Source organism: Paramormyrops kingsleyae, chromosome 1 (genome assembly GCF_048594095.1).
Source record: "Paramormyrops kingsleyae isolate MSU_618 chromosome 1, PKINGS_0.4, whole genome shotgun sequence".
Taxonomy (NCBI): domain Eukaryota; kingdom Metazoa; phylum Chordata; class Actinopteri; order Osteoglossiformes; family Mormyridae; genus Paramormyrops; species Paramormyrops kingsleyae.
In genome coordinates, this window is record NC_132797.1 from 37,148,809 (window position 1) to 37,172,929 (window position 24,121).

General features: G+C 41.8%; 1 protein-coding gene across 2 annotated transcripts in view; it reads left to right on the forward strand.

Moving 5' to 3' along the window:
* abca12 (ATP-binding cassette, sub-family A (ABC1), member 12) overlaps positions 1 to 24,121 on the forward strand; it is a 70,788-nt gene that overhangs the window by 21,772 nt on the left and 24,895 nt on the right. The window contains exons 16-35 of one of the 2 annotated variants that reach the window (XM_072715231.1): positions 1,083 to 1,210; positions 1,395 to 1,512; positions 1,703 to 4,357; positions 5,551 to 8,190; positions 8,520 to 8,611; positions 8,997 to 9,058; positions 9,574 to 9,689; positions 9,967 to 10,088; positions 10,365 to 10,486; positions 13,148 to 13,324; positions 13,484 to 13,680; positions 16,704 to 18,833; positions 19,015 to 19,103; positions 19,448 to 19,545; positions 20,631 to 20,839; positions 21,080 to 21,156; positions 21,396 to 21,526; positions 21,977 to 22,147; positions 22,420 to 22,572; positions 23,901 to 24,096. In XM_072715231.1, coding sequence (XP_072571332.1) covers positions 1,083 to 1,210; positions 1,395 to 1,512; positions 1,703 to 4,357; positions 5,551 to 8,190; positions 8,520 to 8,611; positions 8,997 to 9,058; positions 9,574 to 9,689; positions 9,967 to 10,088; positions 10,365 to 10,486; positions 13,148 to 13,324; positions 13,484 to 13,680; positions 16,704 to 18,833; positions 19,015 to 19,103; positions 19,448 to 19,545; positions 20,631 to 20,839; positions 21,080 to 21,156; positions 21,396 to 21,526; positions 21,977 to 22,147; positions 22,420 to 22,572; positions 23,901 to 24,096 — 9,683 coding nt within the window. The remainder of the gene's footprint in view (positions 1 to 1,082; positions 1,211 to 1,394; positions 1,513 to 1,702; positions 4,358 to 5,550; positions 8,191 to 8,519; positions 8,612 to 8,996; positions 9,059 to 9,573; positions 9,690 to 9,966; positions 10,089 to 10,364; positions 10,487 to 13,147; positions 13,325 to 13,483; positions 13,681 to 16,703; positions 18,834 to 19,014; positions 19,104 to 19,447; positions 19,546 to 20,630; positions 20,840 to 21,079; positions 21,157 to 21,395; positions 21,527 to 21,976; positions 22,148 to 22,419; positions 22,573 to 23,900; positions 24,097 to 24,121) is intronic. The other variant, XM_072715233.1, reaches the window with a different exon arrangement.

Genomic DNA, 24,121 nt, shown 5'->3' on the forward strand with positions numbered 1-24,121 from the left:
CCACTATATTATAGTTATTTGGGTTATATATTCAAGTCTTCATCAATAACATTTTTAATACTGTCTTCTATTCAAACTATTTCAGCAAGTTTATAAAACGTTGTTGAGCTGAGGGTTTATATTCTAGCTGGACCTGGCTGTTCTAATGGATGGCAATGATGAAATAAGTTTGTAATATTTCCAGTTTTAGTTGGCACAAGCTTTCGGAGAATTTACAGTACACAGCACCAGTCTGTTGCATGTTGGACTTTAAACTGCAAAAAGTACTGCCATGCCAACAGTGTTTTTTACCTTCCTTAACCACAGTATCTCCTATTTTTTTTTAAATGTGGGTGCCGAGCTGTGTCACTTACTTTGCCTTTCAGGGGCTACTCTCAGTTGTGATATTACCAAAACAATGGTGTGCATTGTGCTCCACAAACTCAATCAACCTTGCTGTGCATTTGCTGGGCTTAGGTTGTTCGATCATTAGGGGCTACAGTACCATATAATTGCTTGGAACTGCGTTCAATTCTGTGATGTGATAGACTGATGTGTGCCATCAAGCAATGTCCCTTTTCAACAGTTTATTGAAGTTTCTCATTTTTTTATCATTTAAATTTCATATGATGATACATTGATATATAGCATCCATAAATCCATAAAGCTTCAGCTAATTTTAACATGCCCCTGTGAAAAAAGTACTACGGACGTAATTCATGAACTTAATCCCAATCAATTAATTAACATAAAACTGTTGGAAAAAGAGGCAATGTATAGCTCAGTACGTTTGGGTTCCAAGCCTATGTGCTGAAGGTTTATGGCCAGCAAAGTAATGGCATTGGCATCAGTCCCTTGAACATGGCTCCTAACCTCTGCTATTCCAGGAGAGCTGCATCCTGCCTGACCCCGTGCTCTGACCCCAAAAATATTGTACATATGTATCTGTGTCTCTCATGGATAGCAAGATGGGATATGTGAAAACTATCCAATTTCTCTTTAAATAAAGTAGCTCTGTTTTACATGGATATTAAAAATGTATCTCAATCTTCCATACAAGTCATTCTTTACTGATTCTGTGAAAAAATACCTCTGTTCTCTAGGAACACCAATATTTTTGAGATGGTGGGATCTGACCTGCAGAAAAGCCCCACATGGTCAGTGGAGACATTCTTCTACATTGTCCATTGGATTATGACTTTCCAACCCAATATTACTGCACCTCCAAATTGTGAGTACATTCATGACTACATTCATGCACTCAGTTGTTTTTCTTTCACTTGAATTGACTGCTTGGATGTAAATAAATATATACAGAGCAAGAATAAATTTCATGCCTGGTTCATTGCTGGTTATTTCATTACTGCGTCCAGTTTCTGCCTTCCTTTATTTAATAGTTTTGCCATTTTTTATAGGCACTGTTGAGAGAACTACTGGTGTCCCCCTCTGCCAAAGCAATTTTACTTGGGAGGAGATTCTTCCACTAAAATCATCTCTGATAGAACTCTGCATTAACCCTGAAGCACTTTTGAGGTGAATAATTTGTGAAAAGAATTTGCAGCTTTGGGTCATCTTCATAAGTGTATGTTTGAAATATATTACCAAAAATTATGCTAATTTTGATACTGTTATCTTAATCATGTGCTTCATATGGGTGATTTTATGCCTTTTAAAACTTGAAACATTGAGTTGACCCTACAGTGTCTTTCTTTGCCTCCAACAGATTTGTGCAGGGTTCTGTGGCATTCCTTGATACAGTATATGGAGATTTTGCTATGCAGTCCTTGGAAGAACTTTCCAACAATATGTCTCCTGAAAGCCCCCTGCAAAGTCTAATCAAATTACTCGATCTCTACTATAAAATATTATCAGACATCCCCTATACAGAGCAACTGGACAGCCAAACATCCCTGTCCATCCAAGAGAAGGTTCTGGATGCCTTGGGTTTGAAGCCCCTCAGTTTAATTTGGACGCAAAGTTTTGACAATACCTCCTTCATCATGAAGAATGTTATACAGTCTTTTATGGACAACAGCTACATGATTCCCCCATTTTTTCTAAATCTGAACAAGACCAGTACATCTTTGATGGAACTAGACAATCTGACTGTTCAATGGTTAAATGCAGGTGGTAATCTTTATCGTCCCTTGTCCTTAAGTTTTAGCAACGCTCTTCTTAACCACTCCGCTTTCCTGAATGCTTCACATGTATCCTACCTACAACAGATTCTCAAGCATTTAAACAATGATAATGAAAGGGATGTACTCGAGCTTCTTATCAAAGCCACAGAGGTGTTGAATCAGACAACTGAGACCTCACATAATGCTTCAGCCTTGATACTGGCATACCTGTGGCAGGTTCAGAATTTCTTAGCCTCTTCTCTGCAGCTAAACAGCAATGAGTCATTTTTCATGCTTGATGGACTAAAGAACATTTCACAAATATTAGACCTTTTTCCAGCTGCCCTGGAGATCCTTCAGTTAAATTCCACAGCATTTCTTCAGGATCTACATCAAATTAGAAACGTCAGTATGCTGGATGCTGTTCTCTGGCAAGTGATAGCATTATTACCAGAAGAGTTTCGCTACAACAACGAAGAACTGATAAATCATACCTATCGCCTACTCAGAGCACTAACATTATGCACAGCCAGCAGCCAGGACTGTGCAGCTGATGTCAGCAAAGTTTTCCTGTTCTTGGAGCAGGCTGCTAAAATGCTACAACAAAGTGAGAACATCACAAATGGACTGATAACTATCAATTCTCACCTTACATTTGAAAGAAACCTAACTTTCCCTCTAGTTGTGGACCTTCTTGCACTCCTTTCTCCATTGATCAATAGCACCAATGTGTCCTTGACATCAGAAGCTATACAGAGGGTCCTGTTCTTCCTCGATGAAATTCCACCCACACTCAACATCAGTCTGTCCTCCCTGCAGTATGGTCTTCAGATGTCCAATTTAAGCCTGGAGGACCTAGTCTTTGTTGCAGAGTTAGCAGGATCCTCTACTGCTCAGATGGTGTTAACAAATCTAAGTAGTGTAATTAATGCTCAGGGTTGTTTCAGCCTAAATAATGCAACAATGCAAACAGAGCTAGTGAACTCAACTGAGCTCCATTGCTTGTTGAAGCTGATTAAGGAGACAATCGAGGTTTTACAAGGCATACTCCTTAATAAGGAAATGAATCACCTTACACAATTTTGCCAAAGACAGCATGGAGGAAGCAGTAATATGACACATTTTACCTACTATGACCACCTTGTGTCTTCTTCCGGTGACCTATCAGTTATTCTGGACAAGATCCATGAGAATTTGCAGGATTATGGCTTGGAGTCCTGGAACGAAGTCACAACTGCTATCCATGTTCTTAAAAATATCATCCAGCAATTTGTTAATGGGACATATCCTTTCCCCTCCATCAACTCTACTCTTCCTAACCAGCCAGAGTATGTTCCAGAAGTTTATATGGACATTGCATTGTGGTACTTGAGGAAGCTTGAGAATATTACTTATACCGGAAATGTTTCTGACCTTCTTTACCCCTTATTCAGAATGATGGAAATGCAGTTGGCTACCTCCCTTGCAGAATCACAGTTCATAACATCTATTGTGCTTGGAGCCGAAAATTTGACCCAGTCCATACATATTCCCTTAAGCAAGTCAGACTTACAAGACATTGAGAATTATGTCATTTCTGTTCTCTCTGAAGAGCTAAAGATAACAAAATATGTGGCTGAACTGCAGATGAATTTCTCCTTAGCCATGGGAGATAATACATCAGATGTCAATTTCCAGGTGTTTGAGACCCAGGTAGAGAAGTATCTTCATATCACAGAGGATTTTTTGAAGGATACCCACCTGATATCCATTATGGCTGAAATCCTCCAACAGAATGCAAGCTCTCCTGACCTTATGAACATGGACAGTTTTTGGCTTTATGACATAGCACATCTTTTACCAGAATCCCAATTTCACTATCTTTCCATAGTTGGACAAGTGTCCCAGGCCCTGAAACATGCACTGTTAATAGCTACTCAAGAAGATGGGGCCCAGAATGTGAACTTCACTAGAGCCTTAATGGAGGCATTTAGCATTGTCATAGGGAACCTGAGCACAGACCAATGGCCTCTCCCAGACATTGTGACCAGTGATGCCATAGGTATTATATATGAGGCCTTGCAACTTGTGTTCCGTCCTAACATGAGCTATACAGAGAAAGTGAACCTCACCTTGGACATCCTTTTGAAGGGGGAAAGCCTGATCAAGGTGATTGCCCCCAATGAGTCCTTACCGATACTCCTGCCGATGACACAGGCCCTTATCACCTACATGGAGACCATCATTCAGCTTGGTGGACAAGACAATTGGAATCAGATGTAAGTATTTATAACTTTATAACAAGGTGATGCATAAAAATTGGCGCTTGTTTAATTTCTGAACAATTTGTATAAAACCCAAATTTCATAAAAGTAAGTCGTTATCGCTGTATCCTCACATTTCCAGTGCTGGTGGTTTGATTTCCAAACTGGCTCTGTGTGTTTGAAGTTGCATTTTCTCTAGCTTCCTCTCTCAAGGCTAAGATATGCAGTTTGGTCAGTTGGTGCTTTCAAATTGGTTTGGTTCCTGTGCTTCCTGGCACACCATCACCCTGTTCTGGATAATCAGTTATGAACGATGGATGAGTCTTACCTGAAGTATGTTTGCCACAGGGTCAGGGTCATAACAGCGAAAGTGTTACGTCTGCATGCGTCGAGCGGGGAAGCAGGCGAGAGAGCCATGAATGATATCCAAAACGGGGTTTATTTCGGATTGACAAAATGACAGGGGAACACACGGCAAATTCTCGTCAATGACAGACCTGAGGAAACAGACTTGAATGCGGACTAAATACAGGACATGACCTCAGAATAAACGCAAGACAGCTGATACAATGGGAACTGACACGGGTTTACCGAGGAGGGCGTGGCACACACAAGGACTGGACGCGCAGGTCATGACAGAAAGGGTCTTTGGGTGCACATTGTTAATCAAATCTAGTTATGTGATATCATGTTTAATCTCTATCCATCCGTCCATCCATACTTTTTTCCAACCACCTATCTTTCAGCTGCTTATACTGAACAGGGTTTTTATTTAAAATATTTAGGGAAGGTTTTTCTTTCTTGGGATAATTATTTTGTAATTTCCATGTGTCTGGTAGTTTTTTTTATCATAATCCTTCAACTTTAAAAATCTTACCCCTGAATACCACCATTGAAGCAGATTTCAGTAATTTCACACTAACAACAATAGCAACATCTCTGACTGAGATCTGTAGTAACATTGCAGCCTTTTCTGTAGTGAATAATATTTGAAAAAAATTTGCTCATGTTTAAGAAGTCATAATAAGGGTGTGTTTGAAAAATATAATACAAAATTATGTATATTTTATTACCATTATCATAGTTTTATATTACTTGTTGGGGCTATAATGTACATATCTATATATTTATATCATGCTGGGAGATATGGCTTTTTTGACTTACTAAAGTTGGCTGATTCAACAGTATACTTTTGTTCATTCCAACAGATTTGTCCAAGGTTCTGTGGCATTCCTGGATGCAATCTATGGAGCCTTTGCTATGCAGTCCATGGGACAACTTCCTTGTGATATGTCTCCTGAGAGCCTCCTGCAAAGTCTTGTCACGTCACTGGAGCAGAACATAAATATATTATCAGACATACTCTCTATAGAGCAATTTGACAGACAACCATCCTTGTCCATCCTAGAGGAAGTACTGGATGCCTTGGGTTTGAAGCCCCTCAGTTTAATTTGGACACAGGGTTTTGACAATATCTCCACTACCATGAGTAATGTTACACAGGAATTTATGGACAACAGCTACATGTTTCCCCCATTTTTTCTAAATCTGAACATGACCAGTACATCTTTGATGGAACTAGACAATCTGACTGTTCAATGGTTAAATGCAGGTGGTAATCTTTATCGTCCCTTGTCCTTTAGTTTTAGCAACGCTCTTCTTAACCACTCCGCTTTCCTGAATGCTTCACATATATCCTGCCTACAACAGATTCTCAAGCATTTAAACAATGATAATGAAAGGGATGTACTCGAGCTTCTTATCAAAGCCACAGAGGTGTTGAATCAGGCAACTGAGACCTCACATAATGCTTCAGCCTTGATACTGGCATACCTGTGGCAAGTTCAGAATTTCTTAGCCTCTTCTCTGCAGCTAAACAGCAATGAGTCATTTTTCATGCTTGATGGACTAAAGAACGTTTCACAAATATTAGACCTTTATCCAGCTGCCCTGGAGATCCTTCAGTTAAATTCCACAGCATTTCTTCAGGATCTACATCAAATTAGAAACGTCAGTATGCTGGATGCTGTTCTCTGGCAAGTGATAGCATTATTACCAGAAGAGTTTCGCTACAACAACGATGAACTGATAAATCATACCTATCGCCTACTTAGAGGACTAACATTATGCACAGCCAGCAGCCAGGACTGTGCAGCTGATGTCAGCAAAGTTTTCCTGTTCTTGGAGCAGGCTGCTAAAATGCTACAACAAAGTGAGAACATCACAAATGGACTGATAACTATCAATTCCAACCTTACATTTGAAAGAAACCTAACATTCCCTCTAGTTGTGGACCTTCTTGCACTCCTTTCTCCATTGATCAATAGCACCAATGTGTCCTTGACATCAGAAGCTATACAGAGGGTCCTGTTCTTCCTCGATGAAATTCCACCCACACTCAGCATCAGTCTGTCCTCCCTGCAGTATGGTCTTCAGATGTCCAATTTAAGCCTGGAGGACCTAGTCTTTGTTGCAGAGTTAGCAGGATCCTCTACTGCTCAGATGGTGTTAACAAATCTAAGTAGTGCAATTAATGCTCAGGGTTGTTTCAGCCTAAATAATGCAACAATGCAAACAGAGCTAGTGAACTCAACTGAGCTCCATTGCTTGTTGAAGCTGATTAAGGAGACAATCGAGGTTTTACAAGGCATACTCCTTAATAACGAAATGAATCACCTTACACAGCATGGAGGAAGCAGTAATATGACACATTTTACCTATTATGACCATCTTGTGTCTTCTTCCGGTGACCTATCAGTTATTCTGGACAAGATCCATGAGAATTTGCAGGATTATGGCTTGGAGTCCTGGAACGAAGTCACAACTGCTATCCATGTTCTCAAAAATTTCATCCAGCAATTTGTTAATGGGACATATCCTTTCCCCTCCATCAACTCTACTCTTCCTAACCAGCCAGAGTATGTTCCAGAAGTTTATATGGACATTGCATTGTGGTACTTGAGGAAGCTTGAGAATATTACTTATACCGGAAATGTTTCTGACCTTCTGTACCCCTTATTCAGAATGATGGAAATGCAGTTGGCTACCTCCCTTGCAGAATCACAGTTCATAACATCTATTGTGCTTGGAGCCGAAAATTTGACCCAGTCCATACATATTCCCTTAAGCAAGTCAGACTTACAAGACATTGAGAATTATGTCATTTCTGTTCTCTCTGAAGAGCTAAAGATAACAAAATATGTGGCTGAACTGCAGATGAATTTCTCCTTAGCCATGGGAGATAATACATCAGATGTCAATTTCCAGGTGTTTGAGACCCAGGTAGAGAAGTATCTTCATATCACAGAGGATTTTTTGAAGGATACCCACCTGATATCCATTATGGCTGAAATCCTCCAACAGAATGCAAGCTCTCCTGACCTTATGAACATGGACAGTTTTTGGCTTTATGACATAGCACATCTTTTATCAGAATCCCAATTTCACTATCTTTCCATAGTTGGACAAGTGTCCCAGGCCCTAAAACATGCACTTTTAATAGCTACTCAAGAAGATGGGGTCCAGAATGTGAACTTCACTAGAGCCTTAATGGAGGCATTTAGCATTGTCATAGGGAACCTGAGCACAGACCAATGGCCTCTCCCAGACATCGTGACCAGTGATGCCATAGGTATTATATATGAGGCCCTGCAACTTGTGTTCCGTCCTAATATGAGCTATACAGAGAAAGTGAACCTCACCTTGGACATCCTTTTGAAGGGGGAAAGCCTGATCAAGGTGATTGCCCCCAATGAGTCCTTACCGATACTCCTGCCGATGACACAGGCCCTTATCACCTACATGGAGACCATCATTCAGCTTGGTGGACAAGACAATTGGAATCAGATGTAAGTATTTATAACTTTATAACAAGGTGATGCATAAAAATTGGCACTTGTTTAATTGCTGAACAATTTGTATAAAACCTAAATTTCATAAAAGTAAGTGATTATCGCTGTATCCTCACATTGGGGGTTTGATTTTCACTCTGGCTTTGTGAGTTTGAAGTTTCATGCTTTCTAGCTTTCTTTCTCACTCACTTTCTTTATTCTTCAAACCCCCTAGTTTCCAATTGATTATCCTTCTCTGGATTTTTATCAAATAAATATAAACAAAGTTTTTCTTTCTTTGGATGACTATTTTGTAATTTTCATATTTGTGGTACTGTTTTTTTTAGCATCATTGATCAACTGCAACAATTCTTACCTCTGAATACCACTTCTCGTGATATCACAGAGATCATCAGGGCAATCCTAGACCCCAGTCAAGGTTGGTCACTTACTCTGTTTTATGGGTATGTTTTAATAAAATTTCCTAAAACATCATTGAACTAACACTTGAACCAACATTTTGGTAACATACTCTTATTCAAGATATACTGTAGTTGATACATTGTAATGCATTGTGTTTCATATCTCAATATGACACTAAATGTTTTTTTTTGCTTATTCTTGCTGCTTCTGGTGTGTGAGCGTTGTTCAGACTTGCGAAAGTGAACTATGGTCATCTTCATTAGTTGTAAACTTGAGCGTGTTAGGTCCCATCGTGTGTGTGTGTGTGTGTCTATGTCTGGGTTGATGTCAATCTGTCTATCTATCATATATATTATATATAAAATGAATATGTTTTTGTCTTTTGTTTTTGTTGTGACTAGGTTCCTTAGATGAAATTCTGCAAGCCACCAATATGAATAACCTCACTGAAATATTTTACAAGGTAAGATGACTTGAATCATCCATCCATCCATCTATTCATCATCTACAACTTATCTGGGGTCGGGTCATGGGGGCAGCAGTCTAAGCAAGGATGCCCAGACCTCTCTCACCAGCCACCTCCTCCTGCTCCACGAGTGGATATCAAGGCATTCCCAGATATTGGAATATCTAGCAGGACGTATTGCAAAACTAGCATCCTGTAACAGTACCACACTTGGATTCATAGAGCTCTTCAGAATGACCCATTCTTTCACAAATGTTTGTAAACTTGATTTCATGACTAGGTGCTTGATTGATAGTTTGATTGATAGTGGCAATGGATCTGAATGAAACACCTGAATTCAATGCATAAGTGGTGTGTCCCAATACTTCTGTCCATATAATTTATATTTAATATTCACCAGTCATTTTTTTTTAAATATCAACATATTCATTCATTCAGTAGTTCATGAAAATAAATGGCTAGATTACTAAACAACATAACAAAACCTTGTGCTTCTCTTATTTGTGTAATAGGTTCAGGATATTGGGGCTGTGCTATTCCCTGGTAGACAGGTTTTGGCCCTGTCAGAGTCCATGCCAGCCCTGTTGCAGATCATAACTGGACAGGCAGACAACTCTACCTGGGAATGGTAGGAGTTTTAATCAAAATGAAAGGATAATAAAAATTAAATTGCACTAGTACTTAACTTGTGTGATTCTTTGGAATCATGAAGTTCTGATCTTACCTAATTGTTCACAGGAAATTTCTCCATGTTTGCATGAATATAGTAGGATTCTTAAATTGTAATTACCGCTTAATGATTTTTTTGCATTCTGTTTATGCCGATCTGAGCAAATACCATGGGCAGAGATCAGCAGGAAATGTATTGCAGAAAGGATGTTTTGTTCATTATAATTGTTTATCAGGGTTGAGAAGATGTTGGAACCCATTTTCAGCAAGTTTTCAGCTTTGGAGAATACACCATCAAATGGTCTAATTCTAAGGGAACTTGTCATAGCTATTGCTCATGACATCAGAACAGAGACAGGTAATGGGAATTATTCAGTATAGCCCAGTATTCTCACAATGTTACTGTCATAGTATTTAAGTGTTCCACTGCATCAAAACATCCAAATGTTCTATTATTTGAATTAACCCAATAAGTACGATTCAACTACTCAATTTATTCATGAGTGCCGGTCTGATTTTTTTTTTCCTAAGATATAATGAAAATAGATATGATTTATAGATATTCACCTGGACAGGAATTGATGGACAGGTGTATGATAATACATCTTGTATTCTAACTAATATATGTTTTCAGACCTTGTCTACAGGCTTGGTGAGCTGTTGGTTAATTTGACGTCAAGTGCTGTGCATACAACAAACTCAAGCATCTTTGAGGCTGTCCTGAGTACAGTTGAACTGGTGCAACAGGTAAAAAAGGTAGAAGTTCCACTCTGAGATTCAATAACACTAATGTCTGTGTGATATGTATATATCAATCCATCTACGGTAACAAGGGGCATGGAGCCTGTTCCAGACAGCATAGGGTAAAATAGCCTGGGGTAGACTCAGGATCAAGGGACATAGTTTTGATATGTCAGTAACATTGTCTGTAGTGTATGCTTGTGATTCTGTGTGCCCTGTATTAGACTATTTTGGTGTCGAAGGTCAGGGTATTATTTGCTTCATGCTCCCTGCATTGTGAAAGTGGTAATGGAAAATGATGGATGAATTCTTTGTTGTGAATTTGTTAAATAATCACAACCATACTGTGAAGGCATTGTTGGTTTATCTGGTTTGATGCAAGGTGCTCTGGTTTTCCTGAATATGCTGTAAAAATAAAGACCAGAATAATGGCATGTGGGAAAACTGTTATATATATTTCATTCATCATTGTATTTTTATGCATATATGGAAATATAGTGATACTGGGGCCTAATCTCCCATCAAACACTTAAGTCAGAAAAATGTGTAAAAAGTTACGCACGTTTCAGTTATGCGCATTCTCTCCTCATCTGTGCAGACACGCCCACAGCACTTAACCCAAAAAGAAGGCTCAGTCGTGCATAATTAATTCAAGCAATTATCAATTAACAAATCAAGCAAGAAAAGAGGGTTTCGCCCTCGGTGATTCTGCCAACAAGCAAAACATGCAACATAGCTACTTAATTTACATTGTGAACCTAATTGAAATCCACAGAAATCCTTTCGAAAGTGCAACCATGGTGGCAGCTTACTATGCTTATATTTGGTCATTCTCATAAGCATGAGAATCCTTCAACAAAAAAAGTTATAATGTTTGAATTCAGTGTGGAGCAATTGACATTACCTTAACTTATTACGTATGTTAAAATGATGTAATTTACAAAGGGGTGGCACAGTGGTGAGCACTGTTTCCTTACACCTCTTGGACCAGGGTTCGAGTCTTCGCTATAGCTCCATGTGTATGGAATTTGCATGTTCTTCCCATGTCATGAGTACTTCAGTGTCCCCCCCCTCCTCAAAATCTAAAAACATGCTTCACTTAATTGGAGTTAACAAATTGCCTGTGTTGGGTTGTTCCCTGCTTTTTGCCTGTAGCCTCTGGGATGGGATCCAGACCCCTCACAACCCCGAGCAGGGTATGTGGTTACAGAAGATGAATGGGTGTCAGTTATAGCTCTAATCCAATGATCTCTCAACCATTTCCCCCAAATAGGTACCACCATCACAGTTTTAATCAAATAACACAAAACTAGAAATGTATTGCAAGGTCCCACAATAGACAATCAATGAGTATAATAAGATGTGTTTTCATTTCTTCAATTGTTTTGTATTGCAATTGACGCAAATTTTTTTTAAAAAAATGACAGAAAATGATGTTACAGTAATGAGTTTGTAAGAATGACCTATACTGCCTTTACAAACAATTCCTTATACTAGGCTTTTCCCCTTCTTCATTCAGAACTATTTTGTTAACATACAAATATTCCTAGCTAAAACATATGGTATAAATGTTAGTATCATTAGTAACATGGACTGAAAGTTTAGAATCCATTTATAATGCAATGAAATGTGTAGTCCAAACCAGCTTATACACTACAGTGTAGGCTGCACTGACTTGTCACTATCGCTGGGGCCCCATATCTAGTGTACGTAGTCACTATATTGTAGTGTATGAATGAAGTATATGCATGTATATGAAAATAAAACAGAATTCAAAACTGAGCATTTCATGATCAACCCGGAAACATGTGATGCTCTCAGTGTCAGTCAGTTGAAGTACATCTGGATGAGAACGTCTCTGTCCCACTTTTACAGGAGCGCAAATACATGCACTACGGCTTAGCATTTTGAGGACACATTACTTCCCCTGAATCCATTTCTAACTCATTTTAATTTAAACAATTATTTTTTTTAACTGATGTGTCTTGTACCCCAATTAATTTATCTACGAGGCGTGTTGACAAAGCAGATGTCACTTGACTTCAGCCTAATGGTAATACACTAGTGTATATTTATACATTTCTACATTCTATTGTGTTATACAATTCTTAAATAATTTTATGAATTTTATTAATTATTCACATGCATTTTGAGTTGTAATATTTACTTCTAAACTTATAATAAATGTAAAAAGGTTTGTTTTGTTACATTTTCGGCTTTCTGAGCACTGCAATATTGCGTTTGGCCATGTAGAGGTAATTGTCTTAATATAGCCTTCCAGACCAAGTAGTGAAAAATGCACTTAAAAGTGCTTAAGCCAGCAGCAGAATGTGTGAAAGGGTGATTTTCATGTGACAGCCATATTTTGGTGTTTCGAAGCCCAAAGTGTATAGGTAACCTAGGTGCACTTAAACCTTACACTTAAGTTAATGGGAGAATATGCTTCAGTGAAAAAATCGTGCAGCTATGCGCTTCTTTGACTTAAGTGCATGGGAAAATAGACCCAACAGAGATTTATTTTATACACTGCAATATATGTTATAAAAAGCAGGGTGTGAGACATTGTCCCCATTTGTCTTCACCATTATCATAACTGTCAAATTCTCTCTCTTCAAATGTATCATCTGCGTAGTGTTTGAAAAGTCCATTGCCCTTTTTTCTTCTGCTTGAATATAGGCTGCAAAGGATGGTCTGGTTTTTGAATGTGCAGATGTCTTGAAGATGTGGGGAATGGCCATACAGCAAGAAGACATAAGTGAACCTAATCTAGTTATGTGGTGTAACACCAGCCTGGTCCCACTTATTGACAGTTACGTGTCCAATGGTTCACTGTTTGCACATCTGAATATCACAGTAAGTATTTGTAATTGTTTGTTATTTTTTAAGATTTCATGTATTGGACATCTGAAACTAAGATGTAAAAAAATTCAAGTTTTAACTAAATTCTGAAGGAACTAAATGTATTTAACTGAATGGATCATCACTGTAACTTATTCCATATTATCTCTACAGAAAGCCACAATGGCAGTGGATTCTCTGAACATTACAGCTGCAGATATTGTGACCGAACTACATTCACTTTACTGCGCCATACTAAACCACTCTGAAATAATCATCCAGCTCCTTGGAGACCTTAGTCAACCCCCCTCATGGCCTGTAGTATCAAACATTACTGGATGGAATGTTTCCATGAACCCATTCCATATGAGGTGATTTACTTATTATATTGTCATATTTCAATTAGTAAATTAAGTGTCACTGATTTTTTTTTTCTGAGAAAAACATCCGTTCCAAATTCTCTTTTATATTATGTAGTATAACTACCTTACAAAAATACTCCATTTTGCTGTAAGTGCCTGCATGAATGTTTTAATAATTAGGAGATAATATCAAAGCTGGGATTAAAAGTTATGTGTCACGGTACGGGATGAAGGCGAGCACATTTAGGGCTGAACACGAGGCAATGAGGGGGGCGTGGCACACATCGGGATCGTACGGAGCGGGATGTGACAGAACCCCCCCCCAAAGGCGCGCACACCGGGCGCGCCAGAGGAGAGGCGACGGACGAGACGAACCGGGAAAACAGGACCTGGAAAACAAAACAGAACGTCAACCAAAAACAGGGAACAGAACGGAGACGCAGAACAAGAACAAGGACGAGAAGAAGGACAGGACACGACAGAGGACGGGGAACGCAGACAGGCAAACCGAGAAGGGGGACACAGAGGGGACACCCACAGGCGACACGAAGGGGCCAGGAGTGCACAGAGGAGGAACAGAGGGACCAGGAACAAAGACAGGCGGGACGAAGGGAGGAGGAGACGACAGGGGAGACCAAACCGGAACGGAAGGGGGACAAAGGGGAGCCCGAGGGAGCCCAGGCGGGCGACGGGCAGCGGCCGGAGGGGCCGCAGGCAAGAGGGAGAAGGGAACCAAAGGGGACCACCCAGGGGCCAAGGGAACGGGACGAGGGAGTGACGGAGGGGACACGGAGGGAGCAGGAGGGAACACCAGTGAAGGCAGGCAGGAGGGGGAAGCCGCGGCAGGCGGAGGCGCAGCCGGAGCCGGCAAAGGCGCCGTCCGACGCCAAGCCGGAGCAGGGGGGCCCGGAGGCGACCGACATGGAGCCAGAGGAGGGACCGATGACCGGCACCGAGGATCCAGGGGGGGACCCGGCGGCGACCGCCGACCCCGAGCCGGAGGACCCGCAGGCAGCCACCGAGCTACAGCCAGGGGCTGAACGGGCGAGCCAGGGGGCAGGGAGGGCGGGACCCGGACCCGACGCCTATGTCCCCTTCCCTTACGGGACACCGACAGGCGGGGTCCTGTGGGGCGTTGGCCTTGCCGGGGTAACGGCGAGGGAGTCAGGGCCTCTAAGGAGGCAACAGGCGGGGCAGCCAGAGCCGCGGGCGTGGCCGCAGGCGGGGCAGTCAGGGCCGCGGGCGGGGCAGCCAGGGCTGCGGGCAGGACTGGAGAGGCGGCCTGGGCCGCGGGCAGGACTGGAGAGGCGGCCTCAGGCAGGGCCGCGGGCAGGACGGGAGAGGCGGCCTCGGACGAAACCGCGGGTGTGTGGCCAGCAGGGGGCGCCTCAGGCAGAACGGAGGCAGCAGCAGGCGTGCGACCAGCAGGGGCCGCCTGGGTCGGCGCCTCAGGCGTACGGTCAGCAGGGGGCGCCTCGGCGAGCGCCGCCAGCACGCAACCAGCAGGGAGCGCCACCATCACACGGCCAGCAGGGGGCGCCACCGCGGCCACCTCAGGCAGTTCAGGAGCCGGCAAGGCAGGCAGTTCAGGAGCCGGCAGGACAGGCGAGACAGGCAGTTCAGGAGCCGGCAGGACAGGCGAGACAGGCAGTTCAGGAGCCGGCAGGACAGGCGAGACAGGCAGTTCAGGAGCCGGCAGGACAGGCGAGACAGGCAGTTCAGGTGCCGGCAGGACAGGCGAGACAGGCAGTTCAGGTGCCGGCAGGATGGGCGCCGCCATCACGTGGCCAGCAGGGGGCGCCGTCGCGGGCACCTCCATCACGCGGCCAGCAGGGGCCACCGCGGCGGGTGCCGCAGCCAGAGTGGTGGCAGCTGCAGGGACTGCAGGCAGAGCAGGCAGGACGGCCGGGTCTGGTGGGACAGGCAGGACAGGCAGTTCCGCTGACAAAGCGGCGGAAGCTGCAGCAGGCGGTGCCGCGGGCAGAGTGGTGGCAGCTGCAGCAGGCAGGACAGGCGGGTCCGCTGACAAGGCGGCGGAAGCTGCAGCAGGCGGTGCCGCAGGCAGAGCGGCGGCAGCTGCAGCAGGGAGGACAGGCAGGACGGGCAGGTCGGGCGGTGCTGCGGGCATCGCGGCAGCTGCAGCAGGCGGTGCTGCAGGCAGATCGGCGGCGGCAGCAGGCAGCGCAGCCGAGGGCAGATCGGCGGCGGCAGCAGGCAGCGCAGCCGCGGGCAGATCGGCGGCGGCAGCAGGCAGCGCAGCCGCGGGCAGATCGGCGGCGGCAGCAGGCAGCGCAGCCGCGGGCAGGTCCGGAGCATGCAGGTCCGGAGCAGGCAGGAGGGATGCCGAGTGTGTTGGCGCTGTTCCTTTAAGGGCTCTCGGCACCCGGGGAATAGCGTCTCTCACGGCGCGTATTCCTCCGTGTCCCAGACGCTCCGGCCGGTAGAAGCACGCTTCTAAGGGAGGCGGCTTCTCCGGCGGGAAGCTGGCCAGGCTGGTTGCGGCGGTGTCCTCCCAGGCGGGGAGCAGAGAGCAGGCTCCTAGGCAGAGCGTTGGAGCTGCTTCCGCCAGCTCTCTGCTCCGCTTCTCCCGGCTGCTAACCAAGCGCTGGCTCAGGCGGCGAAGGCACTTACGTGCCCTCTGCAGCGGGTACTGTTGTCCGGGCGGGCGCTCTTCCTTGAGGAGGTCCGCGCCCCGGGTGGCCAGCTCCAGGGCTACCGGATCCTCCAGGACCTCGGGCTGGGATTGCCAATACACGAAATCTTGCAGGAGACCGAGCCGGTGGTGCTCGGTCTCCCGCGTCGTGTTGTTGTAGAGACTTGTCATTCTGTCACGGTACGGGATGAAGGCGAGCACATTTAGGGCTGAACACGAGGCAATGAGGGGGGCGTGGCACACATCGGGATCGTACGGAGCGGGATGTGACATTATGTCCTTATGTTATATATTTTTTCCAGTTTCCACACAATTTCTAGTATATGGTAGATGGTATGTTGGCTAGCATTTACCAGCATTTTGTTTTATGTTATTACAGCAATCTGCTAATGCCCAATGTTATCAAGCCCCTTTTGGAACAAGCTACAGAAGAAGCCCCGTGGATGCAGCAGTATTTGCTGGCACTGGAAATGACACTGAACTATACCCTCCAACATGCTCTCCGGTCTATGAATGTGACAATAACTCCAGATCTAATTAAAGATATTCTTCAAATATTCATGATTGGAAATAACTGGACCAAGGATTCCATTATCTCCTTTCTGCATTCAGCTACAAGTGAAAATAGTTCTTTGGCTGACAGACTGCCAGTCTGGCTCCAGATAATTGAGGATTGCCCTATGATAAATAACCTTACAAAGCAGTATCTGACTGCAGAGGAATCTAGGCTGCTTTTTGAGAAGATGTTGAATTTAACTGATTGGTGGAGGTTCTCCCAAACCACTGGAATGGAATTTGTATCAGAGGCATTAGTGAAAATATTTGATATAATCAAGGCCATGCTTTCCACCATGATTGAAAGAAATGTCACTCTGCCAAGCTACTTTGACATATATGTTGAGTTAATTGACAATGTCCTCAACATGATGAAGCAGTTAAATTGCCTTGGACCATGCCAATCTCATCCTTTTACCTATATTGTCTCTTTCCTTGAAGACCTTGAAGGACAACTTGCCGGTGGACAGACCTTGAGTGATCTCCTTCCTCATGCTCAAGTTTTCAGAAAAAGGTCAAAACGCGATGCTGAAACAGTTTTTCCTGAAGACATCTTAGACCTTGCTGATGTAGACTACAATGACTTGGTAAAAGTATTTTCCAACTTGCCTAGTACTTCAGACATCATGCAAACTATTAACATGTTCTTTGCAAACTCGGATTTGGCAGTTATTTTGAGAGGTGTTTCGAGAGAGATGACTGGAGATTCTAGCTTTGAACCGGCAATCAACAGGGCCCTTGACATGCTATCATCCATCACAGCTCCAGGAAACTGGGAAATGTATGCAGAAATGTTAACGCAAATTTCCCAACAAGAAAATGTGGGAAGCCTCCTGGACATGTTTTTGAAATTAGCCCTGCAACCATCTTTTGAAATAGCCCAAAATAGTGATAACATCAATTCTGACATATCAGCAGTTATAAAAGGGTTAATAGCCTCTTCAGCATGGCAGGAGCCCCAGAAAAACCCGACTACCTTCCTTGTCTTATTGGATCAGACTGTGGCTGCTTTTGCATCCTTCATGTCTGCGGAGCAGCTTATGTATTTCAACCTCTCAACACAGTTAACTAAAGCCTCAACAGTACTTGCCTATAATCCCAGAAATGTGGAAAAAGTTCTTCAGTCTGCCAGCATAATCTCTGGCTCTCTCAGCCATCTTCCAACCTACCCCAATGAGGCCCATGTTTTGAGCAGACAGCCTGTTCAGGATATATTGTATGAGTTCATTTTAAACAGCATTCTTGTTACTCAGATTATGGAGAATCTTACCATTTCCAACTATGCCTTGGGAAGCATGTCTGAAAGAGAACATTTGGTAGACGAGGTGTTTAATCAGGTGGTGTCAACTCTTCCAGTGGACCAGAGGAAGTACATCCTGGATCTAAATCCAGTAGTGTTGTCTGCCCTTAATAATATTTCCCACACTGCTGAAATTCCGCATTTGTTTGTCAACATCTCTGCACAAGTAGCTGCTTCTCTCTTTACCATACTGAATCTGACTGAACCTGCTAAACCTGAAGAGTCTTTCCATGGTGGCCTTGCTAGTACATTGTTTGCCATATCTGAACTGGTGTCAAGCACTCTGTGGAATGGCTTAATGGCGGATTCATCTTTGATCCGTCTATATGATGTATTTCAGTCATTAAACAATACGGCCATCTCATTGGCCTCTGTACTTCCACCAGATGCTAGTCAATACATTACTGATTCCCTACATGTTTTGGAGACTGAAGCAATTATTCTAAATAATACTGACATGGCTGGTGGAACACAAGGGGCTTTTTCAGCTATGATGTCCTCAGTTGAAACCCTTTTTGCTGGGCTACCATTCCCTGTCTCATCAATTCCTGACATTAACCTCAGTGATCAAGTGCAGACTTTTGAGATGATTCTACAGCTTTTCTCCTTAGACCAAAGCTCCTTTGGCCTGAATGCCACACACTGGATTGAAGAGTGAGTGTACATATATTATTATTATTATTATTATTATTATTATCAGGCAATTTTGAATACAATTTTCCAAATAATTTCAAACACAATAATCTTACAATTAAATTTTGTAATCAGAAAGTGAATATTTTTTTTCTTTTTTCTTGAGCATGAAATGAATTTGTCTGCGTGATTTGTCTTCTAGGAATTTACATGTGTTAAACTCCACTGAAGACCAAATTCTAAACCATCTGCTATATCCTGTTCTCAAAAACATATCCACTGAAGTCAGAGGTAAATAAACAGAGTAAACATAATTTCCTGGGAATCAAGAAGCAAATCTTATCTACAGAGGAAAACACATTTAATTTTTTTTTCATTTTTATGTTACAGTATATTGCAGAACACGTCCATGTTTACAACATGTGCCCAACTGACCATAAATGAATAGCCTTTACTACGTTCTTTGTTATATTTGCCTTGCTTTGTAGTTGAGTGGCTGGATTTTTAATCTGTTTATGACTTATTTTCAGTAAATTACCTGGGAACTTAAGTAAATGGTATTAGCTTGAGCTTCAAAATCAGCTGACACTGACATTATCATCTGCTTGCTTTTTTTGACTCATTCTGCCTTACAGAAGCTCTGATACTCATTCTTAAAATGGAACAGATGATCCCTAGAATCAATTGGTCAAATGAAAATTTTGCTCTTCAACTAGACTACATACTGGCTAAGGTAGATATTCTGCTTTCAGCTCTGAATCAAATACATATATTTTTATTATTTTATTAATAAAATAATTATTGATTGACATGAAGAAGCACCTGATATCCTAAAATTAACTATTTTTTCAGATTTTCAACAAATATTTTAAGAAATTGTTTGCCGTCTACTTTTACCACCACTTCAGTATAAATTTATTCTGATATACAAATGGTTAAATAGAACAAAATGTTGTCAGGCCTTCCTATAAGGGCAGGATCCTTGTATAATATTGAGACACCTATTCAAAACAAAGAGTATGAAAAAGAACATAACGTGGATTAACTGTATTACAAAACCACTTCATATACAGATGCTCCTTGCTTTACGATGGTTCAACTTACGATATGTCGACTTTACGATTGTGCAATAGTGGTGCACATTCAGTAGTTAACTCTGAATTCTGATCTGTATCTAACCAAATAAATTGTATTAATTCATTTACTTTTCAATTACTACTATTTAGTCAAGGGTGGTATGGTGGCGTAGTGGTTAGCGCTGTTGCCTCACCGCAAGAAGGTCCCGGGTCCTTTCTGTGTGGATTTTCGGTTCTCTCCCTGTGTTTGTTTGGGTTTCTGCTGGGGCCCTGGTTTCCTCCCACAGTCCAAAAGCATGCAGGGAAGTTTGAGTGGCAAGTCTAAATTGGCCATGTGTGTGCACCCTGCAGTGTGTTAGTGACTGCCCAGGGTTGATGCCCATTGTTCCTAGGATAGGGTCCAGTCCCCTCAGTTGGAATGAAGTGGTGATGAATGGGTATTTAGTTACAACAATTATTTATTTACTTATTCAGTGACAATAGTTATTGATTTCCTTATCACATCATGTTCATATTCGACATATTATATCTTCCACTTACAATGGGTTCATCAGAACAATAACCCCATCATAATTCAAGGAGCATTTGTACTTAATTCGAGAAGTTAATAATCATGCCAGACATTTTCCTGTCTTCAAGAGATGTCATTGTAATCGATTTCAGTGCCATTGTGGGCACATTCACTCCAGTGTATAGCTGCGAGTGGTCAATCAGCTTAAACTTTTCCTGTTTCTTTTTGCAGGTGTGTGATTTGGAACGGTTGGGCTTTGTCCAGAAGTTGCTCCAGGGCTTTCCAATCACACCTGGAATGCTATGTAAAATTGGCGCCACTGCCGGCAAAGCCCTCCAGATGGTCGGGAGGGGCCTGGTGGAAAATAATGCTTCCTTCTCTGAGTTACTGTTTGAGACATTCATTGGAGATCCTAACAAATACAAAATTAACAATAACTGGTAAGAAACACTGACTTTTGTTGTGAACGGTCACAGCTGTCCAAAATGTCTGAATAGAATTTTCATGTGAATTTTTTTTTTATTATTAGTATTCTCCATTGTGTCTATCCTGATCTCTACAACAACTTGTCTTCAGTTGGGTTTTATTTTTCTTTGTGTATGATAATAGTTTTTTTTTTTCTTTTTGGCCATGTCAAGACTCTAACTGTGTGCTTTTGTCTGACTGTTTCCATTTTTCAGGATGTCATACCTCTCTCAAAGTCTGGGCTTTGATGTGAGCAGTCTGAGTTTAGACAATGTGACTGTCAGCCCGCGAGGTACAGTGTTTGTGATATCTGAACAATTATCTGCCTCACATGGTATATAATGTAAGATGGAGCTGTGTGGTCCCGCAGTCTGTTTGCTGTTGTTTAATTACCCTCTCTGTAGGGGGTCTGTTCTTCCATCAGGCATGCAAGTCAAAAAATATGCTTAAAAAGTTATGTGCTTTTGAGACTGACTGACTCTACTCGCCAGTTGATGTTGAGCAAACCTGCTTCTTCTGTTGTTCTTGCAGCTCCAGTCAAACTGTCCACGTTCTTCGTAAATAAGACTGCTTTTTCCATGGATCTACAAAGTTTGACCAGTATTTCTCCAGAAATCATTGACCTTTTGATGAACTCAGTGGTACCCAACAACAGCTTACAGGTAGAGTCCTTAACTCGTAGGCACATGAACTTAAATAGATAGTTAACTCTAGAGAAATAATATATATATTAATGTTTCCTAAAATTATACTGTTTACTACACTGAAATCTACTTAGTACACTGGATTTTGTGTACTAGACTAGAAGCTTTTTTTGTTTAATAGGGTTGCCATACCCAAAAGTGTATAATAATAATAATAATAATAGAATGGCATCAGTCACTCATGAAACTCTGTACTGACATTTGTAATAATACCAATATTATTTGATTCTTAATAAAATAATCAATACTCTGTAAACAGGCTTTTTCTTTCATAGATTTTTTTTGCACATGCATTCGTGAAAGTTTCACAATGCAGTGCCTATAAGTGCAATTTCTTTTCAGTTTTGTTTCTTGGATTTCCAAACAGACATAATGACATTCTTTCTCAATTTCTGAACTTTTCCACAGGTTCTGAGTTGGCTAACTAACATGCACTACTGCAGAGACCCATCAGTTCTGGTGCTCAACCAGAACGAAAGCCTAATCTTCCAGTCTTTATGTTTGTTAACCCCTCGCGAGTGGTACAACTTTGCACTTGTGGGAGCCCGCTACATCAGTCTTGAGAACGTTATGTTTGAGGTACGCATTATATTTGACCATTTATTATACTCATTGTAATTTTACTCATGTTTAAGCTCTTGCCATTAATCAAAGTAATGAAAAGCTAACTGTGGAAACCATAATGTTTCAAATCTGAAAGTGATTAAGTACAGTACTTTAAGCGGTAATAATCACAGAAATGTATTGTGGAATAAAAACCTTTTTAAAGGAATGAAAAAGCTAAACCATGCTTATGTTTTACCTTTGCCAAACAATGCTAACTCTGCATGATATTTTTGTTCTGACGCTAGTTGATGCTACAGAGCCCATTAAGCTTTCTACTAGCCCTGCTGAATTCCTTGATGCACATGCTGACCAAGCTGCTGCCTACTATTGACAGTCTTGTACAGAATCTGTTGTCTGTTCGAGACCTCAATCTTATGGCTAACCGTGAATTTCGTGATGTGAGTATACCTGCTTTATAGCAACAGATTACCGAAAGAGTTTTAGACATTATGGTTCAGTATCTGCACTTTATATCCTATAATGGACATTGTTTAGGTTGGTCATTTTCATATTTTACATTATACTTCACTATCAGACAGTAATTTTCCTTAGATTTTAATGGTTCTGTTTTAAATCTGTTGCACTTTTGACATTACAGTGGTACCTCAGTTCTCTAACTCATTAGAACTCGAATTTCTTAAAAGTTGAACCAACCAGTTTGAAAAAAAATTACCTAGAACTCGATCTGAATCTCATAAGTCGAACCATGAACGCCGACCTAAGATAACTTGTACGCGTGGGGAAATGAGTCACGCGGCACGTCTCTCAGTGGAAACAAAGGGTAGCGCTTCAGTCTCAGCCTCGCATTCGCTGTGATAGCACCGTGCATGTTTACACTAGCTGAATACATATATTTAGACAATAAAAATACATTTATACAATGATAGACAGTAACAGTAATTATTATTATATAATAAAATACATTTAAAAATAAAGATATCTTATTATTTTAATATTAATAATAAACCATTAATACATTTAATTATAATAATATTGTCGTGCCCAGCGGGGACTGAACGGAGACAAAGGCGCAGACGTCAGGGTATCGGGGAATATGGGGTTTAATTACAGGTAAGGCAGGCAAAACGCAGATGGACAATACAATGACTGGACTGGGAACGGACTAAATACAGAGGACAAATGACAACAAGCAGAACCAACTGATCACACGGGGATTCCACACGGGGTTAACGAGGGGGCGTGACACACGGAAAGAGCGGACGATCGGGGCAGGACACATTGTTTTGTTTTTTTTTTAACTTTACACATTGTTTGGATACATTTATTTTCTTCCTTCAAAAATTACTGTTTTGATAAATGTGCTTAGATGTGTTTAGTACAGTATATGCTTTTCTTGTTTTGACCGGTTCATTTTGTGTTTAAATGCTAGAAAAAACATATTTCGGTGTAATTTTTTGGGGCCGGGAAGCAATTAATTGGTTTTCCATTATTTCTTATTGGGAAATATCGATCAGAACTCAAACTTTTTAGGATTTGATCCGGAGTTCTGAACGGATTAAGTTCGAGTTATGAGGTACCACTGTATTTAATTCATTGAAATATTTGTTTATTATTCTCTGATTTAATGTTTATTTTAAAAAATCAAATAAAAATTCTGTAAAATTCAGTACAGTAAGAAACGCATCGGTTTCTTATATTGCATTTTTTATATTAAGTGCTGTTCAGTGACATAAGCCTCTGTGTGTCCTACTCTGTGTCCCCTCAGTTGGTCATTGGCACACGGGCCAGCATCTCCAGCCAGGCCACCTTCACCACTCTCTCCAATGCCTTGTGTACCAATGGCATATTGTCTCTTTTTGGCATCTCCAACCTGCCCATTGGCTCCAGCTCTGGTCCCTCCACTCAGGGAGACACTGAAGTTGAGCAGCTCGTCAAGAAGTTTAACATTCCACGTGATGCCAGTACGGCAAAAGTCATACACACCTT